Source organism: Stegostoma tigrinum, chromosome 5 (assembly GCF_030684315.1).
Source record: "Stegostoma tigrinum isolate sSteTig4 chromosome 5, sSteTig4.hap1, whole genome shotgun sequence".
NCBI classification, from domain to species: Eukaryota; Metazoa; Chordata; class Chondrichthyes; order Orectolobiformes; family Stegostomatidae; genus Stegostoma; species Stegostoma tigrinum.
The window spans coordinates 53,487,623-53,509,205 of NC_081358.1; the positions used below are offsets into that span (position 1 = coordinate 53,487,623).

The following is a 21,583-nucleotide window of genomic DNA, read 5'->3' on the forward strand; positions in this document are numbered from 1 at the left end:
CTTCTTCCTTAAATGGTGATGTCTTTTTCATGTATAACCAATGAAACATTTTTAAAGACTTAACTCAGTTTAGAATTTTCTTTTCTAGGGTAACAGACCAGCATGTTCAGTCTGTGCAGATAGTTTTAAACTATTGGTTCTGGTATCAACTTACTGAATCATTTTTGCACAACTTCCAATACCTCTATGTTATTCTTATAAAATGGAATTCTGAAATATTTGCAATGCTCCATGGTTTGCTTTTTCATGCCTTAATTAACATTTGGTATTTTTAATGATCTGAATGACTGTATCTTGAAATACCTTTGCTCCTCGATATCATTTAGACACTAGCTTTTCAAGGAGTGTATGGCTCCCTTATTTTTGCTTCCAAACTGTACTACCTCACATTTACTTATCTTGAAGGTTAGTTGCCAATGACATAAATATTCTGTAATTAAGTAATATCACCCTAAAGTTAGTGTAGAATTCCTATGCATTAGCTATACTAACCTTTTGATATCACCTGCAAATTTTGAAATCATATTTCTGATTTACAGTCTATTTTGAACATTGTGAGCAACTTTGACTTCAGTTCTGACCGTTGTTACTTTCACCACTGACTTCTCATAGTCTAACCCTGGCAAGGAGTCTACACTGCAGTGTCTTATTGAAGATCTTTTGAAAAATCCAAATTTACTACTATTAATGTGCCTATGATTTTATCACTTAATCATAAAATTCTAAACAGCTGGCATAATGCTCAGTGAGGAGTCTCGCTGCACATATTTCTCAATTCATTGATTTATCATTTATACCTTTGAAATACACATATGAGTCAGTTTCTTAGAAAATCTAATCACAATATTAATGAGGTTTCACTCCACAGATGGCAGTTTTTGATATCCTCTTCAAACAATGGCCTCAATTTTCTGATTTCCGACGTAGTATCGCTATTGAAAGCATAGAAGCCAAAAAGGGACAAGAAGTAATGCAGAGTGGAAACACAGAAAAGAACTTAATTCAGCTGACGGTAAATCTAATCTCAAAATAAACAATTGTTTTTAAATGGTTGGGATATTAACATTGTAAAAATCTGAAACCTAATATGGTTTTTGATGGAGGTATGATAGGGAAGTGGACAAAAACAGCTTCCAGAAGATAGGCTAACAATTTAATTATTGTAATGAGACTGAAAGCCTTATACAGGAATTAACCTCAATTAAGTTTCAGAAATCTGGCAGCTAAAGGGGCCCCTTTGTGGTAATGTAAGCGTTTTTTTTGCAGTGCTTCTTGTGTACCAAGAGGACCTGAGACTTCATCCAGCCCACTATACTTACCTTCCTCCCTTTCCACTATCAGCCTCGCCCTGCTGATCTAAAGATAGCTGTGTGATCAGAACTCCTGGCATCAGAAATCAAGACCCCTCTCCATTCCATTGGAGATTGCTTACCCCTAGGATCCATGTGTTGCACCCCAGATCACTGTGTCCTGTGATTGCTAATCACAGGACATCACATTAGATTCACTTCTTAGGTAGTGATTACCATCACCTCCTCGGTATTCTGACCATGCACACTAACTCTCCCTCCCCATCTCCCCTCCCACTCCCCTCTCTTGCTTCTCCATCTGCTTCCACGAACCCCAAGTTGCAGTATCCTTACTTGCTGCTGACCCTGGCCTGATACAAGACCAAGCCTCTAAATTAATTTAACCTGTGGACAGAAAAAGAACACATCCCTGTGAAGTTATAACTTTAAATCATGTAAAGAAACTTGGACTTATAAGGAAACATATCACTTTGATGTGTTCACAAAGGAATTGGGTAACAGCACCAGTACATTTTGACGCAGCATTGACACACAGCACTCCCTGTAGGTTTTAGCATCTTTTCTCATATGTTCCACTCAAAATTACATGGTTCAAGTTTGGGTCTAGGAAAAGGCCTGGAATCTCTTCAAGGAGATTAGGAAAAGCTGAAAAGTTTTTCCTTTGCCACATTCATATGCTAGGTACCAAAATATAGCAACTGGGACACAGGTTTCCTTCTTATCTCTTAAAGTGGAGAATTTCTAGGAGGAGAAAACAAGCCTAAACAGAATTTTTGTGCCCATAATTGCATCATTCAAATAAACATCAGTTTTCTTAGATCAATTAAATCTCCATGCAAGCACCTGCCAATGCCTGAAGATTGCAATGTGTGCAACTCAGTGGCAAAATAACAGGAGGTTGGGATGTTGAGATTTAGAGATTTAGTCTATCATTAATATTTTTACTTCTTGAGGTTGGTTGGCTCGCTGAGCTGGCTTTTTGTTTCGCAGATATTTTGTTACCAGACTTGGTAACATCCTCAGTGCAGTGTCCGATGAAGCGTTGGTGTGTTTTCCCACCTGGTTTTTAAACTCTGGGGTCTGTTGAGATCGATTGCTTCACTTCCGGTTTTCCTTCGTATTGGAATGTATATGGGGTAGAGTTCAATGTGTTTATTAATAGAATTGGGTTAGAGATACCTACATGAACAGCATCAGAAAGAGACTACGCACCCAGACACACTCAACACGCTACCCTTTATCAGAAACATGCCAGAACTCACCACGAGACTCCTACAACCGCTAGACATCAGAGTGGCACACAAACCAACATCAACCCTGCGACAAGTGCTCAACCGAACTAAAGACCCACTCCCCGCCATGGACAGGACCAATATCATCTACAAGATCCCCTGCAGAGACTGCAAGAAACACTACATCGGACAAACAGGAAGGAAACTAACAACAAGAGTTAATGAACACCAACTGGCCACAAAAGGACATGACCAATACTCATTCATTTCCATCCACATGGAAAAGGAGAACCACAACTTCAACTGGGACAACACCAAGGCCCTGGGACAGACTAGGCAGGGACAGGCACGAGAATTCCCAGAAGCATGGCAGTCCATGAAGCATGCTATTAATAAACACATTGAACTGGACCCCATATACATTCAACTATGGAGGAAACCCGGAAGTGAGATAATCCATCTCAACGGACCCCAGAGTTTAAAAACCAGGCGGGAAAATACACTGACGCTTCATCAGAGACTGCACTGAGGATGTTACCAAGCATGGTAATGAAACGTCTGTGAAACAAGAAACCAGCTCAGTGAGCCAATCTCAACACCCACAACCTGAGCTACAAATCTACTCCAAAATTTTTACTCCTTATTCTTATTTTTCATATCACACTTGATATTGAGGCCATAATTAGCAACCGTAGAAGTTAAACTCAGAATAATACTTTCAAATATGCAGCAGGACAAATGGGTGCAGTGTCAGGGTTATACGTATTTTTTTTGAACAGAGAGAAGAGCAGCCAGACCTGCTTGCAAAAACGTGTAAATGTAATTGGCATATTGACTTCACTTGAGAAAGAAAGAAATAAGGAAAACATAGATATAGTAGGAATTACAGATGCTGGAGAACCTGAGATAACAATGTTAGAGCACAGCAGGCCAAGCAGCATCAGAGGAGCAGGAAGGCTGGACGTTTCGAGCCTAGACCCTTCTTTATTTTCTTTCTCCAATTAAATCTTGTTCCATTGATTGACTTTCAACATGCAATCCTGGGTAAGTGAAGATTTCTTCCATCAGAATATAGGGAAGACTGAAACCACAGCCCTTGTTCCCTGATGTAAACTTTATTCTTCAGCCTTCAATTCCATTGCTCTCCTCGGTAGCTGTGTATGGCAGAACCATAGTGATCACTCTGTGGTTTAGTAGTTGATACCATGAAGAGCTTTCCAACATGGATCAACCCATCATGATGACTACCTCCTTTCACCTCCATAACATGATCTAACTGTCCCATCTCAGTTCAACTGCTGCTGAAAATAGCTGAAGAAATGTAGGTAGTATAAAGCCTGGAAATAAATTGAAGGCCCAATTCCTACATGGTGTATGAACAGAAACTTGAAATAATGAGGAAGTAACATAATACAAACAATGGCTATGAGGGAATAATTAGGGTCCATAATGAAAACTCTCAGTTTATTATATGTAATTTTGCAGTTTATTACTGCTAACGTTTACCTATTTATTTTCTTCACACCTATCCATTATCGAGTAACTCACTGAAGATAACTGATTCTATTTTTCAGAGCATTCACAATCGAAAATCTGGTTTACTTCAGTCACCTTCTCTTGATCCTGAGAGTGGGTCCAGTGGAAGTCAACTGTCCTTGAAGGGTGGAAGTGATAAACCAACACAGAGTCAGCCGGAAATGAAGCCAGGAAGTGCTGGAACCAATCAGGTCAGGCAGCACATATGAAGAGGGAAACAGTGTGTAAAATAAACTGTACTATTCTAAAGGATATACAAAAGCAGAGAGACCTAGATGCATATGTGCCAAACTCATTAAAGGTAAAGAGACACCTTATAAAGCAATACAGTATTCTAGACTACGCTGGAGTATAAAAACATTAAGGTTATGATAAACTTATATAGGTCACTGGTTAGATCTCAGCTAAAGCACAGTTGTGTACAATTCTTGGTGGCACATTATAGGAAGGAAATCAATGCATGCAGACAGTGCAGGAGACATTTATGAGAAAGGTTTCATGAGACACTTAAGTTATAGGGTCAGATTGAAGACTGTTATCCTTCGAATGGAGAAAGTTAAGAGGAGATTTGATAGAATTTTCATTGTCATAAGAGGTTTGAACAGACTAGATAACATACAAACTGTTCTTGCTTGTAAAGTTTTCAGGAACCAGAGGGCACAGTTTTAAAGCATTTTGTAAATGAAACAAACGTGAGGTGAGAAACAACTTTTTCACATAGTGAGTATCTAGGTTTTGGAATATACTGCCTGGGAGTGTGGTGCATGCCGGTTCAGTTGGGTACCATCTGGTTCTGGCACCGTTTCTGTTGGTGAGTTCTAGTCATTGCAACTCACTTTGATTATGTTGTCTTTGAGCATGTACTCAATCTATTTTTGAATATGTGCCAACTTTAGGGGGTTAAGTCTATAAGAATGTTGCTTAATTGGAACAGAGGGCCAAAGGGCCTGTACTGTGCTGCAATGTTCTATGTTCTAAGTTCTATATCCACATCACAAAACTTAAGTTAGTATTTCCCAGCTTATTCCCACTTAACTCCCCATGCAATAGTAATAACTCTCTCGGGTCATTTCGATTTTACCCTGGAAGATAACGTAATAGTTAATCTCAAATTTTGTGAACTTCCTTATTGTCCAATTTAATTTCAGGATTGTTCAATTCAGAATCATCAGATCATCATATGCCATTTCCCCTAGGTTCAGCAAGATGTCATCACCAGACACACATTCTCCTGCCGCAGGGATTGTTCCCTCTAGGATACCCTGGCTCACACTTCCTTCACCCCCCAAAACGTCTTCACAGCCGTACAGCACCTTCCCCTGTAACCGGCGAAGGTGCAACACCTGCCCATTTACCTCCTCCCTCCCCAGTATCCAATCGCAGAAACATACCTTCCAGGTGAAGCAACATTTCACCTGCATTTCCCAGAATCTAGTCTACTGCATTTGCTGCTCACAGTATGGTCTCTTCTACACTGGGGAAACAAAGCGTGGACTAGGTGACCGTTTCGCAGAACAACTACATTCTGCTTGCAAAAAGACCCTCAACTACCTGTTGCCTGCCACTTTAATGCACCCACCCCATTTCCTGGCCAACATCTCTAAGGGTTACCAGATCCTTCACAGGTGCTGCCAGACCTGCTGAACTTTTCTAGCAACTTTGGTTTTGTTCAGAATCATCTGAACTTGGTCCTTCAGTCTGTGTTATAACCAGTAACACATTCTCTTTGTGCTTCCTTCCCTTTCAAAATACCTTTTGACCATATTTACATGACACCTTCTTGTGAGATTTCTTTCTGCCTGAAGTTCATATCAAAAAAATCACCTCACCCAATCTCCTTTCAAGTTGATAAGGTCCACTAAACTTTGCTTTTAAAGGTTCACCTATCACTGGAAGTAACACTAACACTAACACTTTAATCTCCTTTAGCAGAATTGTAAATTTTTGATTTCTTGTCTGCTTCCTGTTTCATCATGTACTGTGTTACTTTTAAATGCTATCTAGCCAACTGTCCTGCTCTATTTATCCAGTCCCTAAAATATGTGGTTTCTGAAGTTTAACTCACCAACCTCTCTTTAATTAATTTCAATGGTCCTCTCATCTCATGCCCAAAGTCTAATTCAAATGGACTGAATTTGTTAGATTCATTTGGTGCATCCCTAATTGCAAAAAGTAAAAACGTAATTCCTTTATCCCAATCCTCTGAATTATCTTGACTATAAGCCCTCAACATGGTCTTTAAAGTTTGATGCCACCATTCTATAGTTCCCTATGCTTCAGGAAGGCATGCAGTCAATTTCAGTTGTTTTATTCCTGAACTATCCATAACTCCCTTAAATAACTTTGATCCAAAATTTGACTCATGATCTGATTATATCTATGTGGGTGGTCTGTATCTAGTGAAAAATTTGAGTAACTCTTCTACAATCCTTTTAGCTATGATATTATGTAATATGATGGAAAGCTAGTGAACACATCCATTATTGTCAACAAATACTGATTCCCACTTTTTGTTTTAGGTAGGAGTCCTACACAATCAATTAAGACCCTTGTAACAGATTCCTCAAATACAAGAATGGGTGTTAAAGGTGCTGGTTTTATCACTGCCTGAGGTATTCCAATGGCCTGATATGTATGACCTGTCTGGCAAAATTCAGCTAAATCCTTATGAAGATCAGGCTAGTAAAATAGTTTTTGTTCTTTTGGCTTGACTTTTTCTTACCTCTGAATAAACTCCTACTGGAGTGCACTGCCTGAAAAGGCATTTTGAACAGCAATTTTCAAAAGGAAATTGAAGAAATAGATTAGCTTGCAGGATTATGGGCAGCTGGACTGTTTGGAAAGTTTTTTCACAGGGCACAGTTGGTTGAATCACCTCATTCTGTGCTGCATGAGGCCAGCTTTGTATCAGAGGAATTTATTGCCCCATGTGAAGCAGGCTATGTGGATTGCTATGTCTTGGAATTCCTGGAATGCTGGCAGGTGGTGATATTGTGGTAATATCACTGGTTCAGGCCTTTGTTTTGGGGACATGGATTCGAATCCCACTAGGGCAGGCACTGAAAATTTGAATTCAATGAAATTCTGAAATTGAAAGCTGGCCTAATAATAACATTGTCAGCTTGTTGATTGCTGTAAAAACCCACCAATGTGCAATTTTCATCTGGTCTAGCCTGCACACAAATGGCAGGTGTCTTTTCCTGAGGGTGTGGGATTTCAAGACTAGGAGGCAATTTTTTATGGTGACAGTAGGATGATTTTAAAAAGACATGAACAATTTTTTACACAGTGGTTCATGTATGGTGGATGTTGGGTACATGTCTAAAAGACATTTAGATAAGTGCATGAATAAGAAATGTTTGGAGGGATATGGATCAAGCACAGGTAAGGTGGGACTAGTTTAGTTTGGGATTATGGTTGGCAGGGTCTGTTTCCATACTGTATGATTTTATGACTCTACAGTAATTCCTGTGCTACCCACAACAACACCTTTCTATGACCCACTGGCAATACAACTTGATGAACTTCTACCCATTTCTCATCAGCCTGAATATGTGATGATCTCCATTTCCTCATCATGACTTCATTTTTAAGATAGTAAGATCCCAGAATACACTCAGATTCCTCTTCCATGTATGCTTTTTAATACAATTGCTTCATATTTTCATCTTTCTGTTGTAACTCAGTTAACTTCTCTGAATTTAAAATATCCACTTTGTCTTCCACCTGTTCTTGATTTTTCTCAACCATTTGATCAAACATGGTCTTTGATAATTCTACTTCAACTTCCTTATCTTTATTCTTTGATTTCTCCTCCCGTTTCAACCTGTGGCTTTGTGGCCTTGATACCACACATTGAGAAAAAGTCCTAGAATATACTTCCTGGATTAGCTCAGTTGCCTCATTTTCTGCTGGTTTTTCAACTACAGTAGATAGCACTCCTACCTAAGAACCAGCGATGTCATTACCAAGGATTATTTGTATTCCTGGAGCTGAGAGTTGCTCCAGTATTCCTACCACCAGTTCTCGACTTTTTCACAAGACACTCCAACCTTACTTTACGTAATGGAGTATATCTTGTCTCACCAGGAATTCCATAAATTAGCACGTTTGAATTAATTCTTTTGAATTACATTTCTCTTCATCTGTCAATATCAAAAGTTGACATGCTTACATATCTGTTAAAATTGTAATTTCTTACCTGGTGGTCCTGGCCTATGCGAGTAAACCTTGCCCTCCCAAGTAAATGGTTTAAAAAGACCTGGCATTTTCTTCTCAACCAACCTCTGACCAGGTTCTACATTCTGGTGCAGGTTTTAGCCTCCGCTGTGCTTTTCTTTATCAATTCTACAAAATTCTTTGGCTTACCCTGTTTTTCTACATCTGTCTTCACAGTGCTTTCTCTAAACCACCAACACTGCAATGTCATGTGGCCAACTTTATTGCAGTGAAAACTCCTCAGCTTTATTACTCCTTTTTCCCCGTCATGATTTTTTTTACCCTGTGATAAACTGTCTTTACTTTTGTCAATAAGTTCTACCTTACCTTACCACCTGATGATTTCTCTTTACCCCAATTTCTATCCCTCACAAATTGAAATTGATGTCGGAAGCCAAATTTTGATTTGTGAACTAACTCACAATCATCATTTTGATTTATGAGCTAACTCATAATGTAATCATAGAGGGAAGGTGATGGACTAACAGTATTATCGCTGGTCTGTTAATCCAGAAACCCAGATAATATTCTGGGGACCTGGGTTTGAATCCTGCAGATGGTAGAATTTGAATTCAATAAGTGCGTGAAGTCAAGAGTCTGATGATGACAATGAATCCATTGTCAATTGTCAAAAAACCCCATCTGATTCACTAATGCCCTTTAGGGAAGGAAGCTGCCATCCTTACCTGGCCTACATGTTACTCCAGACCCACAGCAATGTGGTTGACTCTTAACTGCCCTCTGGGCAATTAGGAATGGACAATAAATGCTGCCTAGCCAGCAATGCCTTCATCCAGTGAATGAATAAGGAAGAAAACATTAGCCATTTCAGCTGCTAATCTTGCAGTTTTAACTCTCTGCTCTTCCACATGGGTTCTCACTACTTCAGGAAGTGAATTTTTGAACTCTTCCAAAATAATCATTTCTCGAAGAGCAAATTATATTTGATCTATTTTAATGTCCTTATCCACCTATCAAAATTACTTTGTTTGATCTTTCAAACTGAAGTTCCCTCCTGAGTTTCCTGAAACATCATCTATCAGCTTCTAACACTAGCTCATACGCACTTAAGATGGTCTTCTACGGTTCTTCATAGTCCCCAGATACTTCCTGTGATAGTGAGGCAAATATCTCATGAGTACTACCTACAAACTTTGTTTGGATCAACAAAATCTATATAGCTTTCATTTGTCAAGATGGTGGCAGGGTAAGTGTCTCCAGTCGGAGCTCCTTTGTTCGCCAGTTCCTTTTTCTTTCTTTTTTTTCTCCTCTTTATAGTATTTTTTCTTCCTGCTACCCTCAACCCCACTCCAAAGTTTTAACTGCACCCACCTGGAGAAAGGAGCCAAGGGATCCAGGTCATGACTGGAGACTGGGCTGGAGCTGAGCGCATGCAGTGTATCCCACAGCAGCAGCAGGGTGAGCATGGGTGGAGTTGCAGACTGAATCCTGGAGAACGGTAGCAGAAAGAGCTTGGGCCAAACCGAGACCCGGAGTGATGGCAGCAGAGTGAGCAGAGGTTGGGCTGAGGCCCGGGGCAAAGGTGAGCTTGGTCCCAGAGCTGTGGTGTGAGGGGATTCCCGAGCCCAGAGTGGCACGTGAGGAATCCCGGAGCAGCAAGGTGAAGCGAATCCCGGTACAGTGTTACTTACCTTGTTGCTGCTGAGTGCTGGTGAGGAGCAGACTGGAAGCTGGAGCAATGTGCAACATTTGCTGGACTTGGGCCTGGCACCATGTGCTATTTGGACCTATCAATCCTTTTCACTATGTTATAACTACTTCATTCCTAACTCATTCTCAGACTCTGTAAGCAATGTTTATGCTTTCCTTTTAATCCTCTTTTGTATAACAATACTTTTTTTCACTCTGCAAGATTTGTACCTAAGCTGGCACCATTAAAAGGCAGCCAATATAAAAAACTTTTCACTGTACTCCTGTACTTCCATACTAGAGTATAATTGACCATAAAAAATATTCTATTCTATTTATTTAGCAATGTTTAAATAACGTTAAAAATACTTGGGAAAATTTAAACAGATCCCCACCAGGCCTTTGGCTATGATGGATTTGCTCATCATCACTATCCTCCTCACTATACCTACCTTCTACCTTCACCACTGCCTCTTTTAAGTTGATTTTCACGTCTAATTGCCAACTTCTGAAGTTCAAACTCTCTTTCTTTCTGCTTTTCTTATCTCTCTTTCTCCCTTTCTTCTACAAGGGCCGCCCTTTTCTTTTTTGTTCTGCCAGGGCTATTCTTTCCTTTTCTATTTCCTCTGCTTTTAATCATAATTCAAACTGTTTCAGTTCCTTTTCATGTTTGAGTTGCAATTGAATTCTAGCTTTTTCCAAAGATTCCAATGGCAAATTTCCAGTAAATATAAATGCAGAGCTACTGCTATAATCACCGCCCCATTTCTCACAGACAAAGGCAACTCCAACTCTAGCTTGTCTGCCAATTCCAACAGCTTTGCCTTGCTCACTTTCTGCAAAAACACTCAAAGTCACTCCTCCCACCCCTAGAAAATTCTTAGTGTCTGAAAGTGATATTACAACACAAGGCATGCCCTGCTAAACCAACTCAAATGGGAGTAAAAGATTTATATCCGAACAAGAACTCCCAATTTGTTATGGACCAGAGCAGATCCCTTCAAAATATTTTAAGAAGGTAACCTAGACCCTAACTTTTTCTTATTTTAAAGATAGATGTGAAATGTGTGTTTCAGATGTGATACAACTGGCCAAGGCACTGGACATTAAGCAAAACAATTTATTTAAACACTATCGTTTAAAATACAATTAAAAGAAAGAAATTTAGAATAATTTAACTATTGGAAGACTTAACGCAATAATAGATATAGATCTGATTACTAATTAACTGTTTCCAATAAATACACTCATGGCAAAAAGATAAATTCAGAGGCAGATTCTTACAGGCAATTCTCCAATCCAGGAGGAAACAATGTCAAGAGAGATCTCAGAGAATGTAGCAGCTGGAAATCATTTTACGGAAGCTCCAACCCTTCTGGGACCAAAACAACTTCTGATTGCTACAGCTAAAAAATAAAGCCTGCTCGGTGAGAACTGGCAACTCCCCTTCCATTGTTACAACAGTTCAAAAAAAAACCTAAAGGCCTCCTCTGATTGTTGACTTAGGTTGTCTCCCGTAGCCACTTTGGAATCTCTGCCTTTAAACCTTTCTTCAAAAAATCCAGGACTAAGTAACTCTTTTAAAGTGACAGCATCGTCACACCTGCCAAATTGAGACACAGTTATACTGCTGTAAGGGATAATCATCAGCAAGATACCGCAGCCAAGAACACTCGGGAAGGGAGAGATCAGGTTTCAAAAATCAGGTGTAGCTGTCAAGTACTGTCGGAAGTTATAGAGGACAAAGGAAACACACCCATACCTTCTGATCCACAAAGATTCCTTTCTGTGCCTTTCTGCGTTGGTAACTCCATTTCTCTCTTGGGTTTCCCAAGTTTTGTAAGCCAGGCCAATGGGGCTGAATTTAAATTGCGCTCCTGACTGCCCTGTGAGATCCTGATATGAATGTGTTAATGAGGTGCCTCCTCACCTCAAGATGGGGCTCTTTCACAACAAAGTGGTGACAGATGCATATGCTGTGGGTTGAAAATTTGTTCCAAATGTTTAGACTTTCAATTCTTACCCATGCCCTGCCTCACTGCTGCCTGTCATGGAGGGGTTAATATCAAGGCCACCTTTTTGAGTAGATGACCTTTCATTGTGAAGTGAAAGAATTTCAAGATTAACAAACTCTTTAAAACAAAAAGCAGAGTCAGGGAAGAAACACATGCAGGAGCAATGAAAAGAAAGAGCAGCAGGAAAGGCTTGCAACAGGGTGGCCAGTTGGAATGATTAAATAACAGAGGGGAATGATACTACAAAGAAAGAAGGATGAAAATGAGACAAGTAGAGAAATAATGATGGGCCCAAAAGGGTTGTATTTAAACATTTAGACCAGAACAATTCCTAATATCTCCAACTTGAATAAAACAGGAGCAAATATTATGATCTGAAATCATTGAACTTGATCTTGAGAAGAGAAGACTGTAAGACACTTGTTCAAGAGCTGAGGACAAACTCCTGCAGCCTCCAAATACGAACCAAAAGAACTGCAGATGCTGTAAAACAAGAACAAAAACAAAGTTGCTGGAAAAGCTCAGCAGGTCTGGCAGCATCTGTGGAGGGGAAAAACAGAGTTAACGTTTCGGGCCTGGCGACCCTTCCTCAGAACACTGGGTCACCAGACCCAAAACGCGGCTTTTTCCAGCAACTTTGTTTTTGCTCCTGGAGCTTCTGTTTGGTTTCACTGGAGCAATGGAAGTGGAGGACATAAGGCTGAAAGTGGAGCAGAGAATTAAAGCAGCGTTCGACTAGACGCTTGGGTTTGAGCATGCAGAGTCTACAGAGATGCTAAACTTCTGTACTAGCTGAGGGCATTATGAAAGCTCAGTCTTCTTACCCTTGCCTCTTACCTGAGGCATGGTAACCCTCATGTTGAACTCACCATCTCTCTCTAATGAGAGAACAGGCTGTGAACCTCCAAGTCTATGATAACTTACAATTTCACTTCGATGAAGTGATCCCCCAATCTGTGGTTAGTCTCCCTGATATAGAGAACATTGTATTGAAAACAGAAATAAAGTATGCTGAATTGAAAGCAGTGGAAGTTGCTATTTCATTTGGAAGAAGTATTTGCCATCCATGATAGACGGAAGAGGCAAAGTGAAAATGTAAAATCAATGTATTTGTGGTTATGGTCCTGTTCTTTGGTGCTTGAGATAAGATGTTAATCTGATAGAGTACAATTACTCAAATATGATTAGGAAAAGACATTCCTTAATGTGCATTTGATCTTGGACATCAACCAAATGGATGCCTGGTATCTTGAGTGTAACCAGAATGGCTTTTTTAATTTAATTGTAGTCTATTACGCCAACATGATTTGAAGATGGACGGACATTGGACAGCTGCTGCTGAATGAGGTTAGGAATACAGCATTTGTCAAAGGCATGAGATGGCTGTACAGAATTAGAAAGATTACAGTGAAGGTCCTGCTGAGGCTCAAACACATCCTTCTAGTCTTCTCCCAAAATGTCTGATTATAGGAGAAAATTCTGACTGGGTGCACCTCCTTCTGCCATGTCCACTGCACAGAGAAGATTCTCTCATCTCTAGTATGACCACCTTCCTCTGCCATATCTCTTATAAAAGAAGGTCTTCATTGAAGATGGATTTTTCCTTATCCATTTTCCATTCTTGTCATGGGACAACAAAACAAAAATGAACGAGCTTTCGGTGAAAATTGTTCTTCAGGCCTTGAGTTTTTGGAAAGTCCATGGAGAGCCTAGTCTAATTAACCATCCTTGAAGTCAACTGTGACTGTTGCAATGTGTAATTCTGCAGGAATGCATTTGGTAAATTAGTTTTCCAGCAGTAGATGCTGCAGTCAACTTTAAATCTATTACCATGTTCTGAAGCATGGTTTCAGAGTGTTGTTATGGTTGAGAAATGAATGCCCTACAGTTTTAACTGTGGGGCAAGTTTGATTTGGGTTCCTCACCTGACAACCACCTTGTCTGAGAGGTCTATCAGTCTGTCGGTCAGGTATAACTCAAGAATGGGTGCTTTAGTTATAGTGTGGTGGAGATATTGTGGATGGGGATAGAGGATGCGGATGCAGTTTGTTTTGGGGGTGTTTATGATTGTAGCGTGCAATAGGATGACATTTTGTAAGGTGTAAACTGATGCTTGGAGCAGAGGGAGAAGACAAACATTGTCAGAGGATGATGGTGGAAATCAGGGTCCACAGTGTTAATTTGTTGCATCCAGTCGTGTGTCTCTGCTTCTGTGTATTGTTTGATCTCTAAGTAATTCATTATTTTGTGCGGATAGATACTGTAACCATTTTTTTTCAAAGAAGGTCTGAGATTGTGGTGTCACCCTTTGCAATGCATGGTGCACTGAATACCTTAACAAAGGCACATATTAGACCTATGCAAGGCATTCATAGAAGGTGGAAAGGCAAAGATTTCAGTTTGTAACAGCTTTGGTCTGCTATAGAAATTGACTTTAATAAACCACAAAATATGCTGTTTGAAATTGCCTGGAATGTAACGCAAACTTTTATTAAATTTTGTTACTGAATTATATAACTTCATTTTTCTCTAAATTTTCTTGGCAGGGTTCAAGGCACAGCCAGAAGGTAAAGAGAAGTTTAAAAAAATCTTTTCATTGCCAAGAGAATTTTCTGTTATTTTGATCTTTTTATTGCCTTATTTGTTTATTATGGTGACGTACATATCGTTAATGCACAAAATATGGATTCTTAGCTGTTGTACTTTTATTGCAACAAGAGTGGTTTCAGGTATGCATATTTCTGGTGGGGGCCAATTGTTATTTTGGGTGCATTGTTAGCGCTGAAAGTATGTAACAGAACCATGCAGCATGGTTAGTGTAAGTTTTTTTTCTGCTGTAATCATAAACTTAGCAGGGTTTTAAATAACTCGATTAATAGATCATTAAACAGTGTTACTTTTTTGAGGGTATTTACATAACAGTGCTAAAGAGGCAGTTCTCATCAGTTCAGATACTTCAACTTAGATTGTAGTCTGCAGGATTTTAAGTGTGCCTTATGGAGAAGCATAAATTCACTGATAGCAACCCTTGGATTTTAATGTTGAACTGCACATGAACAAACTCCAGAATTAGCAGTCAGCTTCAAAGAATGAAGACAATGAATACTATCAGTATGACCTCAAATTCTAAGTCACCTGTTTGAGCTTCTCCTTAATTCCTGTTATCAGCATAACACTCCATTCCCCTCATCCTCATGTTTATTTGATGTTGCCTTAAATGCATCTACACAGTTTTCCATATTTGTATTTTCCTATTCCCAATTTGATTTCTTAGTAATTAAGTATATTAATAGTCTCTGGTTTTATTCTTCCCACAACTGGAACTGTTCTCTTTATTTATTCTAACAAATCTAATCCTGATTGGAAAGACTTCTATTACGTTGTCCCCTCAGTCTGTTCTCTTCAAGAGAAAATCCCATTCTCTGTATGGCCAACAGTCCATTGTCTTCCTTTAATGTGATCTATTCAGGGGCCCATCAGCTTGTTAACTATTTTCTGCATAGCCCATTTTTAAAAATATCAATTGCTGGATTATAAGTGTGTTTGAAGAGCATGTGTGTTTATTTACTATTTAATCAAAATTGATAGATTTTGTGTTCTGGGAAATGAAAATGCTGTTTTTAATTGTAGTCAATCAGATCCCTTATTTCATGTTTTATTTTCCATCAACAGCTTTCCTGGTCTTTTTCCAAATACCTGGAAGCACTGAATAGAGAGGAATCACTGATTTTGAAAGCACGTGAGGCTGATGGCAAGGAATCGAGCAGAACAGAAGCTAGTAAAATTGAGGCTGATGGAGTGGATAGTCGCAGAGTGCAATCTGCAGCAATAAATATTCTACCTCCAGGTAATTGGTTGGCAGACAGGAAACAAAGAGTCAAGTCCTTTTCTGAAATGGCAGCCCTTGTCAAGGGGCTACAACAGGTATCAGTGCTTGGACCCCAGCTATTCACAACATATATTAATGTTTTAGATGAGTGAACTAAATGTGATATTTCCAAGCTTGCAGCGGACACAAAGCTGTTTGGGAAGGCAAACTGTGAGGAGGATACCGAGATGCCTCAATGTGATTTGGACGGGTTGAATGTGTGGGTAAATGCAAGCCAGATGAATATACTGTGGATAAACGTGAGGTTACTCATTTTGGTCGCAAAAATGGAAAGGCAGATTATTATTTGATTGATGATGGATTAGGAAAGGATGAAATGTAACAACATGGATTTTCTTATACATTGGTTGCTGAAAGTATGCTTACAGGTGCAGCAAAAGGTGAAGAAGGCAAATGCTATGCCGGATTTCATAGTGAGAGATATAAGTACAGGAGCTGAGATATCTCACTGCAATGGTTCAGGACCCTGTTGAGCCCACACTTGGAGTATTGTATGCAGTTTTGGTCGTCTTATCCAAGGAGGGTTGTTTTGGCTCTGGAGGAAGTGCAGTGAAGGTTTGCCACACTGATTCCTCGGATCACAGCACTGACATATGAAGAAAGACTGGACTGGTTAGGGCTATATTCACTGGAGTTCAGAAGAATGAGGAGGCAATTCATAGAAACCTATACAATTTTAACAGGAGTAGGTAAGCATAGGAAGGATGTTCCCAATGACTGGAGAGTCCAGAACCAGGGGTCACAGTCTAAAGATAAGGAATAGGCCATTCAGGACACAAATGAAGAGAAATTTCTTCACCCAGACCATGGTGAGCCTGTAAAAGGGGTAGTTAGAAATTCATTACAGGCGGTGGCATAAAACGTGTAAAATTGGATTGGACACCCATTATACACAGCACTGATATTCATTTCCATTATGAAATATTCGTACTGCTACCTTTATTTATACTTGCTGACACTATTAGATTTAATTACCAAATGAAGTGAATTGAGAAGTAAATATGTAGGCAAAGCAGCAGGAAGCAAATTGGCAATCTACACCACATAAGCTGTTTCAACCAATTGCCAGGAATATCCAGCATATTTCCACCTACTTATGACTAACAAGATCCCTGCCTACTTTGTATTGTGTAGACAAACACTCAGTGAGGGTAGGATTTGTTAAATGCAGTGAGCCTTTAAAAGGTTGTTGCAAGAAAGATTGGCAGGATGTAGCCACTGAAATACACACATGAGGGAGCAAAAACATCACGGCCATTCTAGAGAGCACAAGTAGTTAAAATACTTGATAACCCCTGCAAAGGCTGATGGACAGAATGACACAGCTGCTAAAATTCAAGGGAAAGCAAATCTGAAGGTAAGAAATTATGCCTGTGAACAAAGGAAAATAAACAGCATTGCAAACAAACCTTGTAAGATGACTGACAGAGTGAGATTCTGCTTTGTGAGGTTGTTGTCAACTTTTCCATCTGTTGGGATATCTTCCCAGGAAACAGAGCAGCTACACTCCTGGTAGAGGATGGTGGCCAGTCGCATTTAAACTGCCTCCATTACTTAGGAGCAGATGCAGAAAAGAATAGCACTTCTTAAAGGGATTATCAAGACAGCACAGGGCACTAGGACCATTAATAAATAGATCTGTATTCTATGTCAACTATTTCTAAATCATGATTGGTCCATACCAAACCCTCACGTAACGGTGAAACATTATTGCTCACTATATTAAATCATACTTCAGCACCTGTCATTTATTCAAGATAATTTGAAAGCTTTGCCACATATCTTCAAATTCTACACAAAATGTTTTTAAAATTTCAATGATTGATGGTACTGCTTGAGGTATGAATCTTCAAAATGTGCAAATATTTCAGAAAGTACTGGTGCTCTTTATGACAGGTTATTTTCTCACCTTGGGAATTTAACATTAACATTAGTAATAATGTTTCTTTTCACAGAATCTTCAACCAGTCAAAACATGACATCAAGTAACTTGAAAACGAATTAATTAATTGTAATTTATCACAACTTATTGAAGCCCAAACTGAACTTATCCTGCAGTGGGTATCGCAAACTCAATTTTGAAAAATGTATTTATAACCATTTGCTGAGATGAAATAAAAGCTATGACTATTTGTCTTTAAATTTTAGTAAGGAAATTAGGAATCTATACAGTTAATGTAAAGATAACAACATGTCGAAGTTATATCCTTGAAGAAAACTGAATAGATGACAACTTTGTAAAACAATGGAAGAGTTTGTCTCAAAGTGATTGGAGGTATACATTGAACCACAATGTATAAAAGGATTTCAGGATACATTGTTGAGTAGTTAACAGACAGATACTGGAATATCTTCCCTGTCAATTATGTGAATGAAACCTGTGTCACCTTGGCAGCAGAAAAATTCAAACTGGGCTACATTGTGCTGATTTATTTATAAAATCATGGAGGTATCTTTCTACTTGTCCACCTGTGCAGTAATGATATGGAGTGGATAGCCTGCCAGTTATGGGCTTTTTCTGTTTCAAACAATTGATTTAAGGCAAATTATAGGATAGGCAGCCAATTTACTTGACGTCAATACTGCCTACAGATCAAATAGAAAATTATGACCAGCACATACTTAAGCTCACCAGGATCCATTCTTAAGACAGTCATAAAAATCAAAACTAAAGAAGTTTGGAGTTGCACCTGGCTATGGGCCAAGTGCTGGAAAATGGTACTTGGGTAGAATTTTGGTGTAGCTTTTTTATTGGTGCAGACTTAAGGGGCCAAACAGCCTCTTCTCTAATGTTTGATTCTATTAAAAACTCCAAGTTGGAAGTGCACATTTGTAACATAAACCCACAGAACTATTCACTTCCTATTAATTTATTCAGACTTTGCAGAGGAATTTGTAGGTGTTACTGTAAGCTTTTGGATCACATTACTCAGAAGTGTTATCAAACAGACAGAAAATCAGATGCAATTTCCTGGTATATGCTCTTTGCAAACAAAGCAGTGTCTTCACAGGACAGTAGGAAATTCTGAGGAACAGAGGGACAATGGATGCATCTCCGCAGATCTCTGAGGTGACAGGACAGTTTAGTAGAGTAATTACGAAACTATATGGGATACTTGCCGTTTCACTCAGGCATCGATTATAAGAGCAGGGACGATATATTGGAGCTGAACCAGACTTAGGTTAGACCACAGCTAGGGTGTTGTGAGAGTTCTTGTCACCCCACTATGGAAGGATTTGATAGCACTGGAAGGATTGCAAAGGAGATTCACCAGGATGTTTCCTGGGATGAAGCAATTCAGTTATGAAGGGAGGCGAGACAAGCCCAGGTTATTTTCTTTGGAACAGAGAAGGCTAATAGAGCACCTGATTGAGATGTGTAAGATTATGAGGGGTAAGGCTGGATGGATAGAAAGGAGCTGTTCCCCTTAGTTGAAAGGCCAACAACAGAGTTCACACTTTTAAAGTGAAAGGCAGAAGTGCATTTAAGGAAACGTTTTTCACCCAGAGGTTGGTGGGAATCTGAAATGTGCTGCGTGGGAGGATAGTTAGGGCAGAAAACCTTACAATCTTTAAAAAGTACTTGGATTACTGCTTGAAATGTAATTACATTCTAGGCTATGGGCCAAGTGCTGGAAAATGGTACTTGGGTAGAATATTGGTGTAGCTTTTTTATTGGTGCAGACTTAAGGGGCCAAACAACCTCTTCTCTAATGTTTGATTCTATAAAAGCTCCAAGCTGGAAGTGCAAATTTGTAACATAAACCCACAGAACTATTCAGACTTTGCAGAGGAATTAATTGCTAGTCAGCAGGGAAATGTATTAATTTGTTTAATCTTTACCTCACCTCCCAGATGTACATATTCACAGCAATTAACACTTCAGGACAGGTCAGGTTACATGAATCTGCAGTGTAGCCAATGAGTGACACTTACTTTATAAGTTACTAACAGATACACAGCGACCACACTAAATAGAATTAAAACTCTCGAGTGAGCTTTAAGGGTCTCCCGTCTGGCATATGTTAATAGATGTTTGACAATGATTTAGTGTTACTTACATCCTCAGCTACACTCAGCTCAACTGCCATCTATGCTGGGCCCAGAAAATAGCACCCACCTGTTTCAGGAAGGAGCCCTCACGGAATATGGAGATCCAAATCCTGACAAGTATGATTTTGAGGTTTAAGTGAGTTGCCCATTTCTCTCCATGTTGTAAAAACCAAAAGATATATAAAGCAACACTCTCCTGGCTACCATCAGTTCTAAGGGGCACTGGACCTGAAACGTTAACCCTGATTTCCCATCACTGATGCCAGACCTGCTGAGCTTTTCCAGCAAATTCTGTTTATTTTTCTCTCCATTTTGTGTCTGATATTAGGACCTGTATCATGCCTCTCCTGTCCTGATATAAAAGCAGAGATTTTATTTAAGTTGGCAGAGCACCAATTCCTGCTGAGTGACCTGAACTGGTTTAAATTGCATTCATGGTATAATGAGAGATTACTGGCTTCCAGTTTGGAAATAATGTTGAGGCTCACCCAGGCCAGTAGTTGCCCCATTTTCCTGTGCACTTGATAGGAGTCCAGTTTGCTGCCCCATGAGAATTCAAGCTTAAAAATAAATGACACCTCAAGGGCTGCTGGTAATGCTCTTCAGTGCATGGCGAGAATGGGCTTAGCTGGCAAGACATGGAGCATCAGATGAAGGGTCATCAACCTGAAATACTGGATAGAAACATGCAGTCCAAGAGAAGGCGGAAAGATTGCCAGGGAATTTAACTGGAGAGGAGGCCAATTTCAGAATCCTGACCATGGAAAAACCATGCAAGTGAGTCCCCCGACCTTAAAAGGTGGGTTGACTGTCGGTCTTGTGAAATGTATGTGTGTATTTGCATCTCACTGAAATACCAGCTTGTTAGAATTAAGAGCGCCTTCCTAATTTAGTTCTCCCATATTGATAAATACATGCATCCTGTTTTCTGACTGCGTATAAGTAGCATGTGCGTGGATGAATAAATAAAAACTCTCTGATAAATGAGCATCTCTCCGGGCCTATTGGAACCACATTCCATGTGGTGTCTGGAAACACACAATGCTTTGGATTGACTGCCATTTCTTGGTGGAATGGATGAGGACATTGAGGAAGGGGTGAGTTGAAAACCTTGAGGGGCTCAGCTCGTATTCGTGACATCTCCTCAATGCATAGGTCTATGATGGCAAGGCAAGAGGAGGACAGATGTTAGGTCCAGGGATGAGCAGAGGTTTAACAAGAGATTTTGAGGGAAACTGTCAAAAAAATATGCTGACTAGACAGATCAATACTCTGCATTTGTAGATCACCTGATTCTGATCATACAGAAAAACCTGTTCTTCTCCTAGCCATGGTGGAGTTAAGGAAGATCTAGAACAGAAGGATACAGGACCAGTTACAGTAGATATGGGCAGTATACTAACTTGCTGATAGGAAAGATCCAAGAAACTAGGCACCACAGCAATGATGAACATTGGTTTGAAACTGAATATAGAGAAGGCATTTCACCTGACCAGGAGGGAATTCTGGAGGGCCCTTTGGATGTCCCATGAGGTGGCATCCCCTATATACCAGATATTGAATGAGAATTGGCACTGCAAAGTCTACGGGACAATCCATGTCTTGAAGTTCACTATGGCCCTGAACTTACCTGTGGCTTGTTTCACGGTTTGGCTGAGGATCTCTGAGGTATCTTCCAGT

At 39.7% G+C, this 21,583-nt stretch overlaps 1 protein-coding gene across 1 annotated transcript in view; it reads left to right on the top strand.

Annotated features, from left to right (window-relative positions):
• Positions 1 to 17,524, top strand: part of LOC125451388 (regulator of G-protein signaling 22) — a 110,069-nt gene extending 92,545 nt beyond the window's left edge. The window contains exons 23-26 of the mRNA XM_048528414.2: positions 869 to 1,012; positions 4,117 to 4,269; positions 14,508 to 14,528; positions 15,634 to 17,524. Coding sequence (XP_048384371.2) covers positions 869 to 1,012; positions 4,117 to 4,269; positions 14,508 to 14,528; positions 15,634 to 15,942 — 627 coding nt within the window. The 3' untranslated portion in view covers positions 15,943 to 17,524. The remainder of the gene's footprint in view (positions 1 to 868; positions 1,013 to 4,116; positions 4,270 to 14,507; positions 14,529 to 15,633) is intronic.
• The last annotated feature ends 4,059 nt before the right edge of the window (positions 17,525 to 21,583 follow it).